This window comes from Magnolia sinica, chromosome 2 (genome assembly GCF_029962835.1).
Source record: "Magnolia sinica isolate HGM2019 chromosome 2, MsV1, whole genome shotgun sequence".
In the NCBI taxonomy this organism is placed as follows: Eukaryota; Viridiplantae; Streptophyta; class Magnoliopsida; order Magnoliales; family Magnoliaceae; genus Magnolia; species Magnolia sinica.
In genome coordinates this window covers 52,705,995-52,731,322 of record NC_080574.1, presented here as the reverse complement: position 1 = coordinate 52,731,322, position 25,328 = coordinate 52,705,995, and the positions used below count along the sequence as shown (strand labels likewise).

The window sequence follows — 25,328 nt, the reverse complement described above, 5'->3', positions numbered from 1 at the left end:
GTTATTTCTGTACCCATTTAGACAGAAGTAGTTATCCAACAGGAAAAACTGAATCCATATAAGCGACACATGGCATAGGTGCCACATGTACAATAATGTCACAATTACTCTTAATCAACAAAGGTCATAAATCATCAGGATAAACCCTCATTCAATTCCAGTTGTATCATGGCCAAAAAAAGTTTGAACCATGTGCCAAAAAGACTAAGGCTCTTTTTGCTCCTTGCGACGATGCGAACGTGCGAAGTGCTAAATGCGCCAAAAAGCGCCCAAGCAGCCCTACAGCCCACGCCACGCGCGGATGGTGCTTCGCACCATCCTCGAGGAGATTTAAACCCTGATTGCATAAGCAAAAATCCCTTCTCTTACTGACTAGCTATACACACTATTTATGAAAAGTTTAAATAATTAATATATTTATTTACTTTCTAAAAATAACTTTTATTTTTGAAATTTATTTTTATTCTAAAAACACAACACAACCACGATGACGATGACGAAGACACTATCTTCCCTGATGGTGGGCAACATGGCCAACAGTAGTGCTGAAATCCATGACCGCCTCCATTGAAGACACAGGTGGTTTTAGGAATTTCTTTCCAACCTGATTTTGGGCATTAAAACCCTAACAGCTGGATCGGGAATCAAAATCCCTAACTTCATGTCTGGAATTTGGGGCTAACAAAACTGCAATCCCCAATGGTAACTAATTTGGGATTTGAATCTAAATCTCAAAATTAGCATGATTTAGGGTTTTGAATCCAAAATCCCTAATCGGTTCGTTGGATTCAGGGATTCAAAAATCCCTAATTACAATTGGATTTGGGAATTCGAGATTTGAGATCCTTAATCAGGGATTAAGAAAACCCTAAAAATATCTTGATTTTGGGATCGAAATTCGAAATCCCTAATTATCCTAATTGGGGATTGAAATCCGAAATCCCCGATATGGGCTTCGAATTTAAATTAAAAAAAAAACTTTAATTTCTGAATCTAAATCTGTAATAGCTGAATCCGATCATCCATACCTATGCACAGTTGTCTCTGATACCAACTGTTAGATTATCTTGATGCGGAAATCCCAGAGATCTAGCTATGCATAGGACATAGAGATCTAGGGTTTGGATGACTTACCTATTTGAGACGCCATAGATGAAGGAGTATAACACCAGAATACCAGAGATATAGTGCTCAGATCTTCCTCTCCTTAACACCCCTATAATAGAAGAATCAATGGGACTTTGCATTCTATGTGTAGTGTAGGATCGGGGACCTAACCCTTAACATATATTGGCTGGGGTGTAGAGAGTTTGAATCCCATCACAACTCTCTCCCCACGGCTCCACACCCATTCAATCCTGGTTATATACAAACAGCCTTGCATATCGGGCTGTAGCACTCCACCCCTTACGCATTCTTACGCAGACACTGTGTGTAACTCACAATGAAGTGGGGTCCACTGGTTTACCCGATCACAAAGTCCAACTATCAGATCAATCTAGACCGTTGATCAATAAGGCCCACTTTATAGATTTCTAACAGCAATCAGAATCATTCACTTGGTGGGCCTCATGGCAGAGATAAATTACCCCCCAAAATCCCCCACCCCTTCAAATCATCCTACCCGTCAGATTTTGCTCCCTTTAACTGCAGTGCACTTTCATACGTACGATAGCTACAGTCACTTGATAGGGGAGATATTAACAATGCATCTACCATCCCATGATGGGCCCCACCTGATCTAAATATTAGATCATGAGAGGTGGGCCCTACTCGAACCAAAGAACACCACATCTCTCGATTGAGCTCCACATACAGATTTAATTACAACATGACATTTGGAAAAAATGGCTTACAATCAAGGTTGAAAGCCTTCGCAATGGAACTCATTCTATGCTTATTCCATAAAATATTTGGAAAAATGGCTTACAATCAACAATCAATTTTGAAAGCCTTAGCAATGGAACTCACTTATTCAATAAAAATATAAGCACACATAAATAGTGAATTGGAGACTTTCATTGTTCGAGCATTGGAATGTGCATGTTCACATGCATGAGCCATTGATCTAACGTCTCGCTAGCTATCATTCTCAGCCAACTGCTTGAAATTGGTTGGGGTGACGAACCTCGGCAACCCGGCATAGAGTGTATCAGCGGCCATTTTGGAAGCAGCCTGTGTGGGGTGAAACATGTCCCAGAACAAGTAATCGCGGCGATTGGAACATAAGTCGGCCTGCCGGTCACATTCAGTTTCACCGTTCAGTTTTCCTCCTCCACAACATGCACTTGTGATATTCTTAAAACCTACAAGTTTCAAGCCATTGGTTAAAAGAAAAAACAGGTGCATTACTACGCGTTGGATGAAATGCATAGACTGCAAGGGGTGCAACTCAGGCGGGAGGGTTGGCTTGAGGGACCGCTCAATCACAAGTGAAGTCAGCCCGGAGTCCAGCCCAACCCTGGACTCAGCCCAACCTTACTATCCTGATATCTGTACACAGTGTGGTGTATAATAGAGATATTTTGGTGCACACTTCATTGATCTCATTTAGAGTTGTACAAAAGTCAAACCGAGCACTGCTCGGCTCGGCCTGGCCAATAGCTAACCCTAGCTCGAATTCAGCTCGACTCGGTACTCGAGCCTGACTGGCCAGCTCAGCTCGGTTTGATCGATAGCCCAAGCCAGTTCGAGCCGAGTTTAAGCCTATCCAACATTTTCTCAAACACATAAACTGCATCTTTAGTTTCTCAAAGAATGCAAAACAGTAACAGCACTTTACAAGTATTTCATCAAACACTCGGTGGGCAATATCAAAATCAAGATACGAAGACAATCTTATAATGTGAAGTTTTTTTTTTTTTTTTTTTTTTTTTTTTTGTAGTAATTTGTTTTGTATTCATTCCTTCGGTGACCGGCATCAATATCAAAATAACCGAGTCACTGAGCCGATTCGATTCGAGTTGAGGTTTGATCAAAAATGAGTAGAGATCGGGCAAGCTCGAACAGGGCTTGAAATTTTTTCAAGCTCCAAAAATCAACTCGGCTTGGTCTGAATCCAATTTCAAGCCAAGGCAAGTCAAGCCTTTCCAAGTCGAGTCTAGCAAGCTGATCGAGCCATAGGGTCACATATATATATATATATATATATATATATATATATATATGTGTGTGTGTGTGTGTGTGTGTGTGTGTGTGTGTGTGTGGAAAAAAAAAAGTGCTTACCATGGCGATCTGGATGGTCGATTACGTCGATTACCATTTCATATGCATTTCCAAGTGAATACTTCATCCCTTTCAATTCAGAACTAAGCTCACGCAAGAGCACATCAGTGGCGTGGTAAAACCTGCGGGCCGATTCATTCATGTCCTCCAAGCAGCCCCAGGTGGTATCATTTTTGAGCCGTTGATAAGGACAACATCCGATCGGTGGGACACTTATTATGCCGAATTTCCTTGCTCCAAGTTTGTATATGTTCTGTTCACATCAAAAGATGACTGGTCAATATTTCTCAGATCATATGATGATCATCATAATCTATAACTTCGACCGTCAATGGAATGCTGGCCCATTGCATGGGCTCTTGGGCCCACCTTGCAGAGGGCCCCGCTTATATTCAATTTTGGATACCCTAGACGAGCGCTAGTCTTTAACACCATTTTCCATCTAGAACTGACCTGAGCCTTAATATAAGCCGTTCATATCTTTCATAGTGTGGGTTGATGAATTAAATAGGCTGCACTCATGCTGCACTGACCTCAAGCCTGGCACATTGACGGCTTTATCTGTAGCTAGAGGTGTACACGAGTCGAGTTAGCTCGTTAGCTCACTCGAATCGACTCAAAAAAGCTTGACTCGACTTAGATGGAAATTATGTTCGAGTCGAATCAAGCCAGTTTTATTGAGTTCGAAACATTTCGAGTCGAATCTGAACTAGACCTAGCTCGACTCAACTCGGTCTTGAGCTCGAACTCGACTCGGCTTAGCTCGAATTGGCTCGGATCGATTTTTTGAGTTAGTATATATAATATCTAATATATTCGGTCGCCCAAAATAGGTTTTTTTTTTAAAAAAAAATTGATTTTTTAATTTTTATTTTTAAAAAAAAACCTAATTCCAGCGTCCACTCTCGTCTCGGCCGTTTGCCCAACCCTAAAAACCCTAACCCCAACTCAGTCTTGAGCTTGAACTCAACTCTCTTCAGCGCCTGAACGACGACTGGCGACCAGTACCACTCTCATTTCCTTTATTTCTCGCCGTTCTCCAGTGACCGATCGGCGACTACTTTCCTTCCTGTCCTCTCTCTCCATTTTCCAAAGTTTGTCCGGAGGACCAGTAACTGAAAGATGAGTCTCCTCTTCTTCTCTCTTCAACTCATCAGTCATATTGCCTCCGCCCTTTAGCCGGGGTGTGGCGAGCAGTGTTTGTCCGATTAGCAGACCCCACCCGATCACTGGCCAATTGGCTATGGCCCAATCGTACGGTCAAACAACTCCGATCCTACCCGAGCACTAGCCATGTGGCTCTGATGACTCAGAACCCACCCAATCAGATGGTCAGATGACTCAACTCAAAAACTCAAACTCGAACTCGACTCTAACTCGGCTCGAGCAGGACTGAGCTGCTGATCAAGCTGCCAATCCAAGCTCAATGACGGAGCCTTGCCGAGCTCGAGGTGAGGACCCTAGCTGGCCTAGTCGAGACGAGCTGGGCATAGCTCGGCTCGGATCCACTCGTGTACACCTCTATGACTGTAGCTTCACAAGCATTTGGAGGGCAGAATTGTAATTAAATGAAAACCCATGAGCTGGTTGACTAAAGTGAGCCGTTTTGATAGAGTATGGCCTCGCATCGATCAAAGCTACCATGCGGGGCCTGATCCCACCATTGCAAGGCACGCACGTTAGAGATCTGGGCCATTCATCAGGTAGTGTACACTATGAGCATGCCGTGTAGATATCAGTTCCGTGAAAAAATTGTACGGTTAGAAAAAAAAAAAAGAAGAAGTCATAATGCCGAAATTCTATATCCACACAGGTGCCCTGCCAATGACCATACAACCGTATTTATTTACTATAGCATGATCACAGAGCATGCCACCTAGTGAATGGCCCAGATCGATCACATGTAGAGTGTGGGAACTAGACCCCGCATCGTAGCTGCCTAGCTGGCCCGCTTTTTATGAGAATCCATGAGCCCTCAGACATTTTCAAGCCAATGACTTTTATTTATTTATTTAGTTTTACTGTGTCGGTTCTAACAATAAATAAATAAAAATAAAGCTTTTTGTTGGGATAATTATAAATACTTTCGCTCTATCTTATGATAATTGTAAAGAAGTTCCTTCCATTTTTTGTTATTGTCACTACAAGGAAATGGGCTTTTAGCCACAATTGTTTAGTCTCAGATGAAAAAATAAAGGCTAAATGTATTTTTTTTTAGCCTCGGTGGCTAAGGAATTAAGACTAAAAGTTTATTTTTCACCTTAGTTGCTAAAGAACCGAGGCTAAAAGTCTACTTTTTAGCCTCAGTTGCATAGGAACCGTGGCGAAAAGTCTACTTTTTAGCCTAAGTTGTATAAGAACCGAGGTGAAAAGTCTACCTTTTAGCCTTAGTTGTATTGGAACCGAAGCGAAAAGTCTACCTTTTAGCCTCAGTTGCATAGGAACCGAGGCTAAAAGTCTACATTTTAGCCTAAGTTACATACCAACCGAGGCCAAAAGTCTACTTTTTAGCCTCAGTTGCATACGAAACGAGGCAAAAGTCTACTTTTTAGCCTCAGTTGCATACGAATCGAGGCCAAAAGTCTACTTTTTAGCCTCAGTTGCATACGAACTGAGGCTAAAAGTCTACCTTTTAGCCTCAATTGCATAGAAACTAAGGCCAAAAGTCTACCTTTTAGCCTCAATTGCATACGAACCGAGGCCATAACCTCAGTTGCATACGACGCGAAACCAAAAATCTACCTTTTAGCCTCAGTTGCATAGGAAGCGAGGCTAAAAGTCTACCTTTTAGCATCAGTTGCATAAGAACCGAAGTCAAATGTCCACTTTTTAGCCTCAGTTCCATAGGAACCGAGGCCAAAAGTCTACTTTTTAGCCTCAGTTGCATAAGAATTGAGGCGAAAAGTCTACCTTTTAGTGCAACCAAATTCTTACGAACAATCTTGACTGTCCTTTTATAGGCTATTGATCAGACGGTTAGGATGATCGTATCAATGTGACGTTGGGTGGTAACCACAAAATATTCATTTTCTTGTGGCCAGTGGTTAATCTATTGAAGAAATTCAAGTGCAACATGAATATGTATATTGGATATCTGATTTTATCATTTCTAAAGAGATTTTATTGTTTCATGATACTAATGATTTAACATATGTGAAATATTTCAGATTTTTGGTGGATCTCAACATACTTTACGTGTAAAACTCACATTCTCACAAGAATCGCATGGTATAACTGAGATTCTAACATATAACTTTGCAAGAAAATGTATGAGCTACAAGATTTCATGACACATCTTGTTTATTTTCTATTCAGTGTAAACATTGGCCTAATTCTTTGAAAAATTTTGTATCAGGAAACATCATAAAGGAAGCTGGACCTGTAAGCATGATTTTCACCATACTAACATATAATACATCAAAGCTGCAGGTGAGTTGGTCTTTTAAGTATAAAGGAAAATTCTACATGCTTCTTTCTTCATTTGTTTCTTTCTTTTTCTTGAGAGGTAAGCTGAGCAAATCCTGATTAATGTTGAAAACACCATCTACAAAACATTGAATTAGGGTCCGAATTGTTCTTCCATGCTTCTTTTCATTAAGAAGATTATTTGAATTCAATTCTAACTAGAGCTTCTTCTTTTTTCCTTAAACCTCCATTGATTAGACCATGTGTTTGTGGAAATAGTTAGAGATTATCTAAATATTAATTGAACACTCTGAAACATGCTCAAAACGAAATCTTTTTTTTAGCAAAGTTCTGCTGAGTTTCTACATGACTTGGTGATCCTTTAAGTTCAGATAAAGTCATTAGAGTAATGCAATGCCATTTTATTCTAATGCAAAAAATCCCTTGTCTTGTAGTGTTTGAGGCACTAGTATTCATGTTAGTCTTAAATATCATGTGCTTCTTCTTAGTTTATTCCTGGTGAGATTTTTGTCTATTGATATTAGCACTCTTTCTACCATTCAATCGTTGCATGCTTGTGCCACATGTACAATGTTTATGTGCATGCATACAGGTTGATATATTCTGCTAGCATCCATAAACTGACTATTAGATTGAATAACATTTTCCCTCACTGAAGATCTGTACCATTTTTCACAGATATCACAATGATATTGATGTTTCTGTCTTATTGCAAAGTAGCAATGAAGGTTTCTTTCATTTCTTTTGCTCTCATATGTTTTTGCTCGGATATCCATATGCTTGTACATGTGTCAAACAAGTCTATTTTAGACTTCATATGATAACTTTACTTTTTTGACATTTAAATGCTGAGAAAGAAACCTCTAGAGCTCTTAAAAGTAAAATTAGGAGCCAGGGACATGCCAGTGGAACAATATGAACTGTCGATATGATGGACTCCACTATAAATTATTGCTAATGACGAGTTCTTTTTCTTTGCAGATGCTTTCAGACAACCAAACAAGCTGTAGCTGTTCATCAGCCAAGCAAAAGTCATACCCAAATCTCGCGTTGTGACTTTGTATTATTTGTGGAACCTAATGTTGTGTAATAGTTTGATTGAGTTTGTTTTGAAAACTTTAAATAGACTGTTGTTAACTATTTTGTTGGTATTATGGCTTTCATGATTGATTGTTTCATGAGTGGATTGAATGAATGGATTAGTAGTTTAAATAAATATTTAAAAAAATTAAACATTTTTAGCCTTAATTTGTAACCGAGGCTTGAATTTAGCCTCAGTTGTTGAGAACCAAGGCTGAAATTCCCGTGGCTAAAGGCTTTAGCCTCGGTTGTTGAGAACCGAGGTTAAAAATAAATTTAGCTTCAATTGGAGGCAACCGAGACTAAATTTTGGATTTAGTCTCAGTTGGAAACAATGAAGGCTAAAATTTTGATTTAGCCTCATTTCGAAAAAAACTGAAGCAAAAAAGGTTATTTTAGCCTCACTGAAGAACCGAGGCTATAAAAGTCATTTTAGCCTTGGTTGCTAAAACTAAGGCTAAAGCCTCTAGCCACGGGGGTTTCAATCTCGGTTTGGATAACTGAGGCAAAACTGAGGCTAAAGGCTGGAGCCTCAGTTTTTAACCTTTTTAGCCACAATTTTGAACCAAGGCTAAAGCCCCCTTTTCTTGTAGTGTGTAAAGACCTTGGCTTCCAAGGGTTAAGAGATCGAGGAATTTGCACCAAAGGACAAAAACACATCTCATATAAGGAGTTCATTTTACTGCCATGTGGGCAACCATTATATATAAATAAAATCCAACCCATCCATAGGGTTACTCCATATACCCTACAGTGGCACCGATTCACCTTTTCCCAAAAAAAGGGTCCCTCAAAAAAAAATGAATGCCCAAACATTAGGCTAATCTATTCATCAGGTGGGCCACACCATAAAGAATGATTATTAATTAACTAAAATCCTCCAAATTTACATGGTGGGCCCACCCAAATGTTGGATTCGCCTGATTCTTGGCGTACTCCAATTTCATAATGTTGAACATTTTAAACGGTTGGATGACATTCATGCACTTTGGTAGGTCCACAATCCTACAACTAGCTGTATATGAGAAAGGATAAAACCGTCCATTGCTTTTTTTTTTTTTTTTTTTTTAATCTATTGCTCAAAGTTATACACTGCACAGAAAGCTTAACAAATCTTTGACACCAAGGTAAGATATGTGTTATAATCCTAAATAGAGGGAGGCCATTTATAACTGTCAAATAGCTGAGGCAGTTGGCTAGGGCTTGGACCACTAAACATGGCCTGAGGACTCTATGAGCTCTGGTCTGATGGTTAGGCTAGGCTGGACAAGGGCAAATGTCAAATAACTTGCCAGGCTCATTTCCTTGGTGGATGTTATACACTACATAGGTAGTAGTAATGTAGGCTAAAGCCTGTAAATTTAGTATATATAATAATAAGAAAAACTTCAATGTTCTAGTATGGTGCGATGGATAACATGCAGAGCACTTATAGACTATCCACATTGAGGACCCCGATTTAGATGGTGAGTAGCGTTTTGATGCACCCCTTTTAACTCCATGCATGTTGTAACATTGGGTGGGGCATATACTTGATAAATGATCATATTAGACAGGATAATAAATAAAATAAAATAAAATTTAAAAAAAAAAGACTTTAATACTTTAGAAGAGCATGATGATTGATATACACATACTGACCTAATGTACACCAATATTTGTAATGTGGTATAAATGTAACTTATCCTTAACTTATAAAGTCAGCCCTGACTCCACCCTAGATCGGCCTAACTTTTAGGGCAAGGGTAAGGTGAAAGACGGCACAGATAGCTGGGCTAGCAGGGTTTGATGGTCTATACAATCTTGGAAGGTTAGCAGAAAGCTAAAGATAGACAATGTATATCCAGTCTACCTAACTATTACTGGAGTAGAAAGAATCTTGTCACCTCTCAAATTCTAATGTAAGATGTTTTCCTTATCATAATCACTGACTTACATTGTCGAGAAGTAGGCCATGTGAACAAAAAAAATTTCTATCTTGTTTCTAAATTTTTAGACCAGCGGTACCTTCTTTTTTTTATAAGAGAGATTAAGAGAGTTTGGATGAGGGAGGAGTTATCCAATCTCATTAGATATGTTTCCTTCTTGGCAGGAGGAATTAGGATGAAAAATTCATTTGCGACCCACCCACTAGTAGGCCAGTTCCGGTCCATTGCCACCTAAGAGAGAGCCATTCGTAATTGTCATGTAAATGGAGAGAGAGAGAGAGAGAGAGAGAGAGAGAGAGAGAGAGAGAGAGAGAGACTGACCTTCAAGTGATCCTTGTACTCGGAAGCAAGACGAGCAATGAACCTATCCTTATGAGCGCTATTGGTGGGACCATAAAAAAAGAAATCTTGGAAGATGTCGTTGCTTCCTATGCTAATCAGGAAGAGAGACTTGGACAGCAACATCTCTGTAGCCTCTGAACCCCTATGAGCAGTTAGATTGCTGCAGACCATTGCAAAATTCTCGACCTGCTCCTTCATGGAAATGACCTCTCCCTAGTACACCAATCAGTGAAATGAGGTTCCCCTTAATTAAAACGTTTTAAAGAGATTTAAGCTACATTTTGCAAGGGAGCAACAATCCCATGGCCCCACTAACGTCTGGATATGCTCAGATGATCTTAACCATCCATGTTCCTGGTACCACAGTTGATGGTCGACGGTCCAAAATTCACAGTTATTGCATGGTTCTGACCATTGATTTTAGATGTTAAATTTCGACCGTCCATGTTCAACTACAGATACCGATGATGATCTGGTACAACATTTCAGTGCCCTATCCAAGGTATCATCCAGAATGTGGGTACCGATGATTTTTTGACAGTGGCCATCCAGGCTAGCATCAAGAACATGGACGGTTACGATCATCTGACTATATACATGAATGTGGGCCCCACGTGAGTTGGATGCGTGCTTACTAGAATGATTCCCGTAATTTCAAGAAGCCCGGACCCTCCACCGGCGAAATTTACTCCCGTGAAGAATTTCTTGCGAAACGAGGCGTTGGGAAGAGAGAGAAAAGCTGGTGGGCTCCTCCTAAAACCATGCAGTTTGGCTGCCAAGCAAAATAAATAAATAAATCCAACCATCGCTTGTGGACGTTCATGATGCAAATGTACACGTGCTTCGTGTACCATTATCAGGATTGTTCTTTTGGCAGGCCTACAGTGGATGGGCCACGGCCCCAAAAACTACTCCGAACTTGTGATCGTGATTGGCGGATTTGTCTGCTAACTGTGGACGGTCCATTGTGGGGCCCAACAGTGGAGCAGCCACATGTACATGTACAGCGGGGATGAAGTGCTGTAAGGACCATGGTGTTCTCATGCGATGATGTAAATGGCCTTTTCTGACGGACTCGTCTTCGGTAGTGACCTCTCCAGTGTCCACGTCTGTACTGGTCGGTGCTGGAAAAGCTGTGGGCCCCACCATGATGTATGTGTCTTATTACGCCGTCCATCCAAAATTTCAGCTCATTGTAGGTCATGAGCCCAAAAATGAGGTGGATCAAAATCTCTGGTGAATCACCCCGGAGGAAAGGAAACTGTGGTGATTGAATATCGACCATTTAAAGCTTTTGGGACTTCCTGTAATGTTTATTTGCCATCCAACCTATTTATTAGGTAATACAGGGGCATTTTCACATCGGGCTCAAGTAAGGTTGCCTGTGGGATGCAGGGTTATACTCGGGGTGGGCGGGCCGTGTGAGGCAGGTGGCTCGTGTGAAGCGGTACCCATGTGATTTGGGGCCCACGAGGGGAGTTCCGCCGAGGTCATAACCCATGCGATGTGGGGCCTGCGTTATGAGATAAAAGTATTAATTCACCATATTCTAAGCACAGGTGAAGCTTTTAGAGCAAGTGGTTACTTGTCTTGCATCATTAGGTCACATAGGCGTGACTGAAGGGAAAACATAAATATCAGCTCCATCGAAAACTTTTATGCTCCCTAAGAAGTTTTTAATGGTGAGCATTTAATTACCATTGTTTTCTATGATATAGTCCACCTGATATTTGGATGCACCTCATTTTTTGTGGAGGGTGTACGGATAAAACACATATTATGATGAGGCCAAATACCTTTTTCCAGCACCAACCAGTGTCATTATGTTACTCGAAAGCAAGGTATTCAAAATCGATTATATATTGAATGCAATAGACAGGGCCAATACGTAACGGTAACAGTCAACACCGTTAAGCCATACGAGTACGAAACGATGACCCCCTAATTTTTTTTATTTGAAATGGTTGTTACAGGGCCACAATAGCCGTTATGACCCATAACGCCCATTACCTCCCATAACGGTTAGACAACAACAGTAATAAAAACAGTTTTTTTTTTTTTTTTTTTTTTTTTTTTTCATTTTTGGCACTTTTCTCTTTCAAATTCTTTCATAAACTATTTTACTGTAAATTTCAACCACTCTTATCTTAAATTTGAGAATTAAAACAAGTTATTTTAAGGATTTCGTTGAATTGAAGCTCCGTCAACTTTTTTTTCAAAAGATCTTCAAAAATAGGCATTTATACAATTTTTAATCTCTATTGTTATGATTGAATATAATGCGTTATTCGAATTAGAACATAGGAATGTGTATTTTACATATTATGTTGTTGTTTTTCTATATATATATATATATATATATATATATATATTTCAGCTGATTTTTAAAAATTAAGAAAAATACATTTTTTTTCAATCCTTTTCCGTTTTAATGATTGAATATAATGTGTTAATCATAGTATAACATTTTAATATGCATTTAACTGATTACGCAACTGATTTTATATATATATATTAATTTTGGACATTTTTCGATTGATTTTTAAAAATTAGGAAATTTTTTTTAATATATATATTTTTTGTTTTAATGGTTGAATATGATATGTTAATTATATTAAAATATATCAATATACATTTAACATATTATGAATTGATTTTCTATTTTTTTAAGTTTTTTTTTTATTTTCAGACTATTTTTGGCTGATTTTTAAAAATTAGAATATATATATATATATATATATATATATATATATATATATATATATTAATATTTCTCTATTTTAATGGTTTTAATGATTGGATATGATCTGTTAATCATAGTAGAACATATTAATATGCATTTAATATATTATCAAATTAATATTATATATTTTCTATTTTTTATTTTTCGGACTATTTTCAGTTGATTTTAAAAAATTAGAAATTTTATTATTTTTTCAAATTTTTTTATTTTTTAATGGTTGAATATGATATGTTAATCATATTACAACATATTAATATGCATTTAACATATTATACAACTGACTATATATATAGATTATTTTTTGTTGATTTTTAAAAATTATTTTTTTCAATATTTTTCTATTTTGATTATGATGTATTAATTAAAGTAGGATATATTAATGTGCATTTAACATATTATGCAACCGATTTTATTTTTTTTTTCAGATTGTTTTTAGTTGATTTTTTAAAATTAGGAAAAATCATTTTTTCAATATTTTCTATTTTAATAATTGAATATGATGTGTTAATCATACAACTGATTTTCAATTTTTTGTGATTTTTTAATTTTCATATTATTTTTGGCTGATTTTCAAAAATTAGGAAAATTTATTTATTTTTAATATTTTTCTATTTTAATGGTTGAATATGATGTGTTAATCATATGAGAATATATTAATGTGAATTTAGCATATTATGTCACTGATTTTCTTTTTTTCTTTTTTCATTTTTTATTTTTAAATTAATGACTTTATATTTATATTTTCTTAGTTTGGACAGGTTTTGAAGCTTCATAAGGTTTAGAACTTAATTTCTTCTTTATTGATTAGATTCAGAAGTTCAAACTTTATTTCTTTAATTTATTTATATTAAATTTTGACATTAATTAATTCATTCATTTATAAAAATTTTATTTAAACTTATATAATCGAGTAGATTCTCACACATGCCATATATACTTAAGAAAATGTTTTAGTCTAGCTAATAAGGAAGTGATGATATTAGATGGTGACATTGTTAGAGAGTAAGTGGTAGTGGGCACCAAATGAAGTACAAATATTGTGATAGACTAATAATTGGTGGAATTACGTGATTCGAATAATATTTTGCACATTGAAAGATAATGACCTTAATGCAAGACAATTTAGATGAGTCGAAGGGGAAACGTGTTGCTATGTAAAAGAAGAAATATAAGATTCCGAAGGCATCTCAATAGGAGGTGTTTATTCCTGAATATATGTGTGTTTGTGATAAAGTAATTATAATTAAGAAAGAAAGCTTGCGCTTTACTCATGAAGAGAAAGAACATTGGTGTATGTTTGGCACGAGGGGGTCTATATGTGATAGGGGGAGGGGGAGGGGGAGTGGGAGTGGGAGTATAGTTGGGAGTGCAACTACATCTGCAAGTAGGGGTGGTGGTAGGTTGGGTGGATTATGACATATGTTTTGCAGCTGACGGGAGATATCTTCATATAATGCCCTTGTACATGTGAAAGAAGAAGTAAATTAGTCGATGAAACCCTCTGTTGATCTAATCATGTTTAGACAAGAACCAACTAAACAAAAGAAGATTTTAAAAAAAAAGTGAAGTAAAACTTTAATTGAGAAACTAGTTAAGGCAGTAGTAAAGCTATTTATATATACTAATATACCCCATAACGCGACCAATTTTCTGTATTGGCAGGTGGTAATTGATGTAGCAGCAGAAGCAAACGAATGAATTAAAGCTCTCATGATTAGGGAGATCATGAGGAAATAGACAGATGTAAAGTAAGCGAATGTGAAAGCATACATGACTACCTCTAAACCCATATGACGGACCAGAGGATACGATATCATTTGCGATGGTTGAACTGGCCCAACCAGATGCAGCATGATCAACTCCATGGTATATTATCACTTAGGAACGATGTACCATAAGTCAATTGATGCCTCAAAAGAAACAAAAAATAAAAAATAAAAATTGTTATTTATATTTTTTTCCTAATGAATAAAGTATCGGATGAGATTGGAGAGGAGAATATGGTACAGATTATGATAGATAATGAAGTAACATATATGGCTATAGGACAAAAGTTGATAAAGATACCACATATATTTTAGTCAACATGTGTTACCCATTGTATTGATCTTATATTGGAATATATTAACAAGGAGAAGAGTGTTAAGTGAATTGTCGAAATGGCAAGACAAGTGATGACATTTATTTATAACTATAATCAAGTAGTCATAATAATAAGTAAGTTCACGAAGGGACAAGAGTTGTTAAGGCCTATAATAACTAGATTTATAACAAACTTTATAACCTTAGAAAGTTTATACCAGCATAAGGGAGAGTTGAGTGAGATGTTAGCTTTCTGAAATTGGCTTTAAATAAAATATGAGAAGAAGACATCAGGGACATAGGTTGATGTTGTGAACACCAAAATGGATAACAAATATTGAAAAAAGGTCCATAGGATCCTAAAGGTGATGGAACCACTAATGAGGATACTCTATCTTATTGAAACTCACAAAACACTTATTATGCGCTTCATATAAAATGTCATAGACAAGACAAAATTGGCAATTCAACATAATTGTATAAGCTGAGAGTCTTATTGAAAGATAATCGACAAAAGATAGACAATACATCTCAATCACGATCTTTACGTAGTAGGTTATTACCTAAATCCTACATACAAATATGCCTAATCATTTATTGTGGATAATGAAGTTTGTATCAGGCTAAAAATCGTGATAAAGAGATTAAAACTTGACTTAGATATACAAATAAAAGTGTTAAATGAATTCTATACATTTGGAAATCGCTATGATAGCTTTGGAGATGCTCTTGCACAACATAAAGTATATAAGTTGCAATCGGCCGAATGGTGGATGAATTTCGAAGAGAGTACGAAGGCTCTTTAAAAAATTGTAGTAAAAGTTTTGAACCATACAACATCTTCTTCTAACTGTGAAAGAAATTTGAATTGTTTTATACTTATTTATTCAAAAAATATGAATAGATTACGGACTACGACATTGGATAGACTTGTCTTCATGCACTACAATATGAGGCTAAGAATGCGGTGACATCATAAGAGCATTACAAGTGCTGGTGACATGGACTATAGTTAAATAAACTTGGACAATATTTATGATGAAGACAACCCGCTTCTACTTTGGTTGGAAGTAAGTGAAAAATAGATTGAAGATGATAGCAAATAATTTGAAGTTAATGACCCAATAATACACATGATGCAGCAAAAGAGTCATACAACTGTGTTAGAACTAGAAAGAGGGGAAAAGTTCATGCAAAGTCTGGCTCAATGAAAGAGTACGAATAGTAGTAACAATGAGACTAAGCCGAATGATCATGATGGTGGTGGTGATAACGCTCCTGATGCTGGTCCCACTTCTAGTGTTACTCGGTACACCATACAACCGTCTACAGATCACAAGGTCGATAAACATTGACAGGGTACACGAGATCGGACTTATGAGTGTACCAAGTCACGGTATAGCCAACAGGAGGAGGCTAGGTGTAACACCCCATACTTTCCAGTACTCAAGCGTTATCATCAAGACCTAACTTAGTGCATACACAAACCTAACTCATTTGAGCGTTCACGTCACTCTAGCATAAATCGGATCATTATGAACCCTCTCCATACATAAAGTAAGTCATCCAACCGTTAATTTCCAAGAGAGATTGCCAATCGTTAATATCAGACCCTCGAATTTCAGATCCACCATTCATTAGACCCTAAGATCACCAAATCCACTAAGAATTTCCATTTATGCAGGGTTAGAAATCCAAAAGACCACTAATAATCAGATGAAGGATTGATCTGACCGTCGGATCAATGGAAAACCAACATTAAAGACCACATTTCGCTTGGTGTAACCCACCTAAGCTTTGGATCATCCTGATTTTTAGTCCAAGGACCTGATTAGGGCCTCCAAGGAGAATGGATGGAGTAGATTTCACCTAAACAACATTGTGGGCCCCACATACCATGCATGTGTATGCCAATGGGCGTGCACCTATGACCACAAGACCCGAATAAGTCGGGTTTGACCCACTGACCTAATAGAAGAAAAATGTTTCCCATCCTCTTTTCTCACTGAATCTGATTCAAACGGATGACGTCCGTGTACGTGGATCGTGGCCCATTATCTATGGTAGTATGGGAGATCCGAACCGTCCATTAGGTGCTGCCCTTAAAACCATCTAAAACCCTAAAGACTCCACATGTGGGAACACATGTTTGTAAGCACAATAACCAACCCAGTGACGTGCGTACGGTTGTTTCCAAAAATGGAAACCCGTTTTACATTGTCGAGCTAGCAATCCATGTGACTTTATCTCCCTTTATCTAAACTGTCGGAATTAGACAATCACAACCCTCAATCCTAGGGTAATCCTCTTGCCCTTGCAAAAGATAATCTCAGAAAGAATTTTTGATTGGAAGGCGAGTGCCATCCCGGCCGTCCCTCAACTTCTTGAAACCATCTGAAACATCCTGGTAGTTGATTTTAGGCCAACAAACAACATCATATCGCTTGTAGTGGAGTTTTCATGAGAAGCTCGCAAATGCACGCGAGTTATTGTCCGCGGCTAGAAATATTAAAACCCACTAATATGTGGGGATAGTTGTATCAGATAGTGGCCTCACAGTGATCAGGAGAATAATCCACGTCCTTTAGACATGGTAGATCAAAAGGTCATCCCTTAAACTAAAATCCGCCATTATAATCACCGTTATCTTCCCCGTCAAGCCGTTAGACCCACCTCCTCTAAGTGGGCCCCATCTTCAGATCTGAGTCGTCCATCTGATGGGCCATATTACTCGAACATCATCTTTAATTTTAGAATTAGACCATACAATCAGAACCCTTTAGTAACTATTAACGAGTAAACCATTGCGGGTGTAACTAATCCCGTGATTAGTTGACATCCGAATTGTCTAGAAGGAGATTAATAAAGCCTATAAAAGGCTGCCTTTTATGGCAACTATTTTCGAAAATGGAAAGGAAATAAGAGAGAGGGAGAAGCACCGTTTTCATTGCCGCATTGAGTTAGGTCGACTCAGTTTGAGTCGCGGTCGAGTCCAGGACTCCACACGGTCGTTCCAACAGAGAAAAATCAAAGAGAAGTAGGAAGAATGGGAGAGAGAGAGAGAGAGAGAGAGAGAGAGAGAAATGAAGGAAAGAGAAGGGGAAGCGAGAGAGGATTTGGGAGGTAGGGACACGGTCTGAGTCTAGACCGAGTTGCTGTGGCAAGTCTGCCTTGTTGTACCAAGTTCATGTGAGTTCAGTATAGGTTTGGATATGACTAGATGTTGTCTGGTTGTGATATGGAGAAGTAGAGAAAGAAGAAGACATGGAGAGAAGTTTCTTGGGCCGCACCAAGTTGTTATCTCCTTCACTAAGTAGAGATTTTATTGAGTCTGTCCGATTCTAGACTGAGTCTAGACTCATTTCTATTCTAAGAGAATAAGAAGAAGAAAAGGAGAGAGTGGAAGAGAAGATGAAAGAAAAGAAGAAGAGAAAGTGTGACGAGTCACTGAGTCAACTCGATTCAAAACTGGGTCAAGTCTAACCCATTCGAGTTGGATTTGTGCATCGGAGCGTTTATGTTACGATCATCTAATTTAAAGGTGAGGAGTCACCCTCATTGCCTTTTGCATTCATTGAATTCCATGTTAGTTATAAAATCTTTAGAATATAACTATAATATGCAATATCTTGTGAATTTGATTTCATTGCTACTAATCCTTCTTTATCTAATAAATCTTCTGTGTTTATATTTACTTCTAATACTCATGATACAAGTCTTGGAAACATGTAATATTCTCTTATTACATCTTGTGAGAAAGATCATATTACAATATTCTTGTATTAGTTGGAGAATTGAAGTTGCTACATGGAATAGATACACACGTATGTGGATATCATGGTGCATAACGTTCATGCATAACATTTGAGTTGTACCAGGTGCTTGATGTGAATCACCTATTGTTAGGTCTACTAAGAATTCTATTATGCTAGTATAACCCTCAAGTTGAGTGCATTCATGCCACTATAGGCAGCTCTTTTTACATGAGGCTTTTCTTGGTTTTTAAGACCTCCTCAGGTGTATTCTAAATACTTTTTCAGGAGAATAAATTACCTTGGGCGCTCTCACTACATGGTCTTTTCCAGGTAGTTAGTCTATCGCGGGTGACCCTTTCTTTTGACGGCTAGATGTGCACCCCCAGGTCAGTGACTTTTGACATACATTTATACATTCATGCACATGTTCATATAATATTACTCTCATTATGAATTGCTAAGTTAGTTTAAACTATATTAGAATACTCTGATATACATGAAATCTTTAAGAAAAATTCTCACTGAGTTATCACTCACCTTATCGTGCGATTGCACCAAATAAATGCAGGTTTATTGACGGAGGAAGGCCCCCTAGTTTGGATCTTAGATATGACTGATGAGGAGTCTGGCGAGGAAGGATATCGTGCTAGTTTGGTTGAGCCGTTTGAGCTCAATTAGTACTCTATGATTTACATGCTTTTGTTATTTGAACTTTATGTGTTTAATTCCACATATTGTAATAAAAATCCCCTACTAAGGGATTTCATTTTGTTAAATTTTACATATATTAAACTTCTTTGTTAATGTTATTAACATTTATAGCTTATATAGTAGTCGTCTTACTTTATGTCATGAGATTTGCTATTAATTACGATATATGATAGTTCACTTCATAATGTAATACTCAGGTTCTCATTCGCGAGCAACTATCCACGGGTTATGAGAACAAGGGTATTACACTAAGTCTAATAGTGCAATAGGAGGTCCGGAACATTAGCATGCCCATGGTCCCCGGGCATTATGGATATTCTTATGGCCAATGAGATTATATTTATGTGGAGGTTTTTCTGTCGCATTCATGTTAGAGTAGTCCTCTTGATCCATGTCCATATGATTATAAATATTCATATCTAAATCTAAGTTGCTCATCACAGACACATTCTCAATCTCAACAGTCTGAGTATGAGCATCAGTATGACTATTTGATAGGCATTAGAGGATATCCTTACTCGAGGTTAGAGTCGTTACCTAATCAGCATCAGTCATCTTCTGGTTTCGTTGACTAAATCCTTTCTTATGGCACTCGATATTATGGATATATAGCACATATTTCACAACCGCAAACTGATGATGATGATGATGACGTGGAGGTCAAGCAACCACAACAAAGCATATTTTCATTTTGGTGATGACTCGTGAATTTTATTAAGGTATGTATATATTTTTATAAACACTACTTACATTTAATGTAAGTAAGTATTGCTATACCCATTACGCACACATTCACTAAGAAAGCACACACTCGACACTGCCAAATTTGTACTTAAAATAACTCCTCAAACAATCAATCGAGTAATCCTTTTTTTTTCTTTTTTTGAATGGAAGTTTCATTTCATTAAAACGAGGATGTACAACCTTCTCCTTAAAGGGCATCATTCGAGTCCCCCAGTAACAAAAATAAAAAAAAATTCAAGGGGACATATCGTAAGGTAGACACCAATATACAAGGAGACTAGAAACAACAAAAAGGAGCCTGCACCCGGAGAAGTATATCAACCATTATACAATCGAGTAATCCTTCAAGTTGTATGGGAGTATATCAACTATTACTATTTTTTTATATATCCTAACTTGAGGATGACAGGACATTAATCACCGGATAGGAGAAGTCTTTGACACATTGAAGACTTTAAATAGAATGAACATTGTAAATTATGCAAGTCCTCGGGTATATAATATAAAATAAATTATGAAAAATAATGGCGAACACTTACACATGTGAAATATTTTGATATTACATTCATTTTAATATATCTATGATTGATATTTAGATAATTAGAAAATTAAATATATGAGTTTTGTAGTCAATTTCAGGTTGTCAGGTTCATAAATTCATCAGACAATCTAATACAGGTTTCTCACTAAAGATTGGACCATTATACCAGTATAAACATGTTTAAAATTATAAATAAATGTATATTTGGAATATTTAGATTTTTCTAAATTTAAAAAAAAATTAAAATTAAAATTCAGATTTTTTTGACAAATTTTTTTTTTGACCATTAGAAGATGGTATAGGCCATACGGCCGATACAATGCGTATCGGCATCGATAATGGTGGGGACTATTATGCCTATGGTTACCGTAACAATACACTTTGCTCAAGTGGCACGACCGAATACGAATCTGAGCCACACTCCTGTGTGAAAATATATAACAATGAACGAACGTCGATGCACTGCAACTGTTGAAATGCCATTAACGTAACAGGTGGATGGAGATCGTTGACCTGGCAGCCATCAAATGTGTGGTCTCTAGGCCAAAAACCATAGCCCGTTACAACATATCAACAGCATAATCAGATCAGCGTGATTTTTACCGTTGAAAGTGGATAGTTGGGCTATTTTGATTATCCATTTGTAGACTGTGATCATCTGGCTAAGATGGAGGGGCACCGTTCGATCAAATCAACCAATGGTCCCTATTGCCACTGGATCAATGGTTCAGATCACTTAATATATGTCACACGTGTTATGGGAAGTTTATAGTTAACCTCTAAATCACATCTAATCCTTAAAATTGCAACAAAAGGTTCAGGTTCTTTTATCATATGAAAGAGTTTGTTTTGCTTAGGTGGTGACTTAGGATTGCTAGAATGTGTCATTCGGCCCCCCACATGCTAATATTTACAATATGGTATTACCATCAAATACTATTTTCTGATTTGTGGGCCACGATAGATAAATGGTTTTGATCCATCAGATTGGATCTAGCCATTGGAGCTTGTGGGAGTTTTAAGTGTGGAAATATGAAGAGTCATGTGGCTCATTGGTGGGTAGATTTACAATTACAGGTTTATCTATTTAAGGAGTCTTAAGCATGCATGTGGTTATCTCAAGGTCACATTTACTTTTTGACGCAGGGGAGGACGTGAGGTCGAGCACCGTCTTCCTCAAGAGGATAACTATTCCGAATACACGGAACTTCTCTAGACTCCTCACAGAGACTTCTCGAATCCACGAAGAAAGAAAGTAGGAAATATAAATAAATTCTAATAAATTCGAATTTGATTAATGAATAATTGATAATCCTCTAATACGTCTCCTTACACTATTAATAAAGAAAAAATAAACAAAAATTCGTGATTACCAAAAATAGCAAAATTCTAACTCTAATAAAAATTCTAATTCTAATAAAACTCTTCTAAGGCCTAACTTCTAAAAATAAAAATTGCAAATAAACTTTCTCTAGAAGAGTCCTAATATAACTAAAAGTTATTTCTAAAAGGAAAGAAAAACTAAAACTCTAAAAATATTTAAAAAATCGGAATTACTAAAAATAGTAAAATTTTCCTAAAAATTCGTTTTTGAGTTGAAAGCACGCGTTTTCTGATGAAACGGACAGATGCGACCCACTTTGTAGGTCAGTTTACCTCGGATGGTCCATTTCAGTAAAGATTGATAGGTTGTACACCCCGTAACGATACCCGGATCAAAAGTTATGGTCAATTTACGGTTCATCTTCTTTTGGCCCAACCATGCTAAGAACGTATCTGTGACACGTTCTACATCAAACCTCTCCACTTGAAAAAAACTCGTCCTCGAGTTACGCAAGAGCCTTGGCACATGAGTCTGAGATAAATTCTGACGTCGATGTTCATTAACCTTTTTTTGTACTTGGCATTAAGCTCTTGAGTTGACACAATACATGTACTCATGCTTTCCTTGACTTGACTAATATCGATCAGTTCCTTCACATCTGCCTTCAAGATCTCATATTTTTTCTGATAATGTGGGCAATTAGGCGGACTTGCCCATGAGACGGGATCAACGTGATTTTGTATATCTCATATAGGAGGTAATTTCTTAGGGAGTTCATCGAGCACCATTCTCTTGAACTCCTGTGATATTGGTTCCAAATCCTTTAGGATATTTATAGGCTCTACATATTTTTTCTTTTCAACTAATGGATATATATTTCCCGTTTTCTCAGATTGTTTAATAAAGGCATGTTCAATGATGAGATATTGTCCCTCCACTTTGGAAGTCTTGGGTTGGTTTTCCATTCCTATAGAGGTCACATGTTCGCCACTGATGAATCTTATGGTCTGTTGCAACTCTGTTTTGATGAAGTCGTTTCTCACAGACCAATAATAGGATTTTTCTGCATAACCTTTTACTGATCGATTATCCTGATAATAATTTTGCTTTTGTTGGAATAAAACCTGATCATAATCTCGAGGGAGGAATCGCATGCATAATAACTTCTTCATCCGCGGCCAGGTGCGGATTGACTCCTTCATCTATCTCGTCTGATCAGTTGAAGTTGTTCCCACCAATCTGAAGCTCTGCCTATCAACTTGTAGGCTACGAGTTTAACTTTCTTTTCTTCTACGATGTTCATGTAGTTGAAGAAACATTCAACTTCAAGCAACCAATCGAGGAAGTCCTTGAAGTAAAGTTGGCCAATAAAATTAGGAAGATCGACTTTCATCTTGAATTCTTGAACCATCCTGTGGTTCATTGATAGCATCGCCCTACGATCAGTATAATCACGAATTCCAGCAATTGCTGGTGGTGGTGATCCAAAAACACGGAGCTGCCCTAGGGCCTCTGCCAAACGATCCGCTATGCGATCGATAGAAGCCTGCAGCCCTTGCATGGATTGCCAATTCTCTCGTTGCGTCACTTTTAAAGCTGCCGCCATTAAAGGTAAATTCCCTCGAGCACCGCCTATGGGATTGTTGCCTGACCCGTTGTTAGAAGTCATCGATCCGAGGAGAAACCTCACTTTGATACCAAACTGAGGCAGGGGAGGACGTGAGGTCGAGCACCGTCTTCCTCAAGAGGATAACTATTCTGAATCCACGGAACTTCTCTAGACTCCTCATAGAGACTTCTCGAATCCACGAGGAAAGAAAGCAGGAAATAGAAATAAATTCTAATAAATTCAAATTTGATTAATGAATAATTGATAATCCTCTAATGCGTTTCCTTACACTATTAATAAAGAAAAAATAAACTAAAATTCGTAATTATCGAAAAATAGCAAAATTCTAACTCTAATAAAAATTCTAATTCTAATAAAACTCTTCTAAGCCCTAATTTCTAAAAATAAAAATTGTAAAAAAACTTTCTCTAGAAGAGTCCTAGTATAACTAAAAGTTATTTATGAAAGAAAAGAAAATCTAAATCTCTAAAAATATTTAAAAAATCGGAATTACTAAAAATAGTAAAATTTTCTTAAAAATTCGTTTTTGAGTTGAAAGCGCATGTTTTCTGATGAAATGGACAGATGCGACCCACAATTCACCTCAGATGGCCCATTTCAGTAAAGATTGATAGGTTGTGCGCCCCGTAACGATACCCGGATCAAAAGTTATGGTCAATTTACGGTCCATCTTCTTTTAGCCCAACCATGCTAGGAACATATCTATGGCACGTTCTACATTACTTTTCCATCTTGAGAGTGCCTAAAGAGATGTAAAAATTAAAATTAAAAGAAATTAACCATTGATGAATGATGAATAGATAAGGGATATCGTTTTCAATGACTCGCATTCAAATCTAAAAAATCAAAAGGTTAGGATTATCCTAGAGTTGGGATTATTGTACTATAGCTAGTATATGGTGGTACCAAAAAGATGGATGGTTCGGATCATCCAACCATATTATCTGCAAGGCAACACATGCTGACCACATAAAACAAGAAATACAAAGAGTCCAAAACCTTAATACTGTTGTTTGGAAATTATTTCTCAATGAATGCAGCCTAATCTTCAACATCAATAACAAAAAACATTCACGTAAGAATACGATAATGCACGTTTCGACGTACCGAGAAAATCCGCGCTGTTGTAACCATTGCTAAACCTCCCAGTCGGCCTCGAATGGGGGAAATCGATACCGTTGTGTGGGAAATCGGCCTTTGAGATGGTATTAGACAAGAAATTGTTGTTTCCCACATCGGCCGTCGAGTCGCCGAATATGAAGATGGCGGGGACTGCCGTGCTGGTTGCAAAAAAGGATAGAGAAAGAAGAAAGAAGAGAAACGGCATCCTTTTTCCTGCCATGGATGGGATTCTAAGTTGAATATACAACTCTGCAGACTCTCAGTCATGCATTTAAAGGCGTAGAATCCACACAAACCAAACACTCAATGACAATTGAGTCTCATAGGCCAGCATAATCAAAGGGATCCAAAAACTTGGATGGTACTGGGCGGATTGCCTTATTGGTGATAGGAAAAAGGAGGTTTTGTCTTGCTTCCGTGGACTACTTGCTAAGCCCACTCGAGAATCCGCTTCCTTTTTCGGTACCGGATTGGCTGGTGTACCACACACCAGCTATATAGTTGATGTATTGACGCCAGCAAGTTCTGAGGTCCCATCATGAGGTATGTGTTATATCCAAACTGTCCATTCATTTGGAGAGCTCTTCTTAAAGCTTTGATCTGAAAAATAAGACAGATCTAAAGATCAAGTGGACCACACTGCAAAAAACAGTAGGGAATTGAACATCTACCATT

General features: G+C 37.5%; 1 protein-coding gene across 1 annotated transcript; it reads right to left on the bottom strand.

Moving 5' to 3' along the window:
* Nucleotides 1–2,067: 2,067 nt before the first annotated feature.
* Nucleotides 2,068–24,873, bottom strand: LOC131225500 (GDSL esterase/lipase At5g55050-like). The gene is made up of 5 exons (XM_058221039.1): nucleotides 24,639–24,873; nucleotides 10,637–10,773; nucleotides 9,975–10,214; nucleotides 3,226–3,478; nucleotides 2,068–2,306 (listed from the first exon to the last, which is right to left on the bottom strand). Exons 1-5 carry the CDS (start codon nucleotides 24,871–24,873, stop codon nucleotides 2,080–2,082), a joined length of 1,092 nt encoding a protein of 363 aa, XP_058077022.1. The 3' UTR covers nucleotides 2,068–2,079.
* Nucleotides 24,874–25,328: the final 455 nt, after the last annotated feature.

Bases quoted from the DNA above. Each gene is read 5' to 3' on its own strand.
- LOC131225500 (XM_058221039.1), bottom strand. From the start codon at position 24,873: ATGGCAGGAAAAAGGATGCCGTTTCTCTTCTTTCTTCTTTCTCTATCC. The intron at 10,774-24,638 runs GTACGTCGAAAC...TTTGCTTGGCAG, and splicing joins CAACAGCGCGGATTTTCTCG to CCAAACTGCATGGTTTTAGG. The intron at 2,307-3,225 runs GTAAGCACTTTT...TGAAACTTGTAG, and splicing joins CGACCATCCAGATCGCCATG to GTTTTAAGAATATCACAAGT.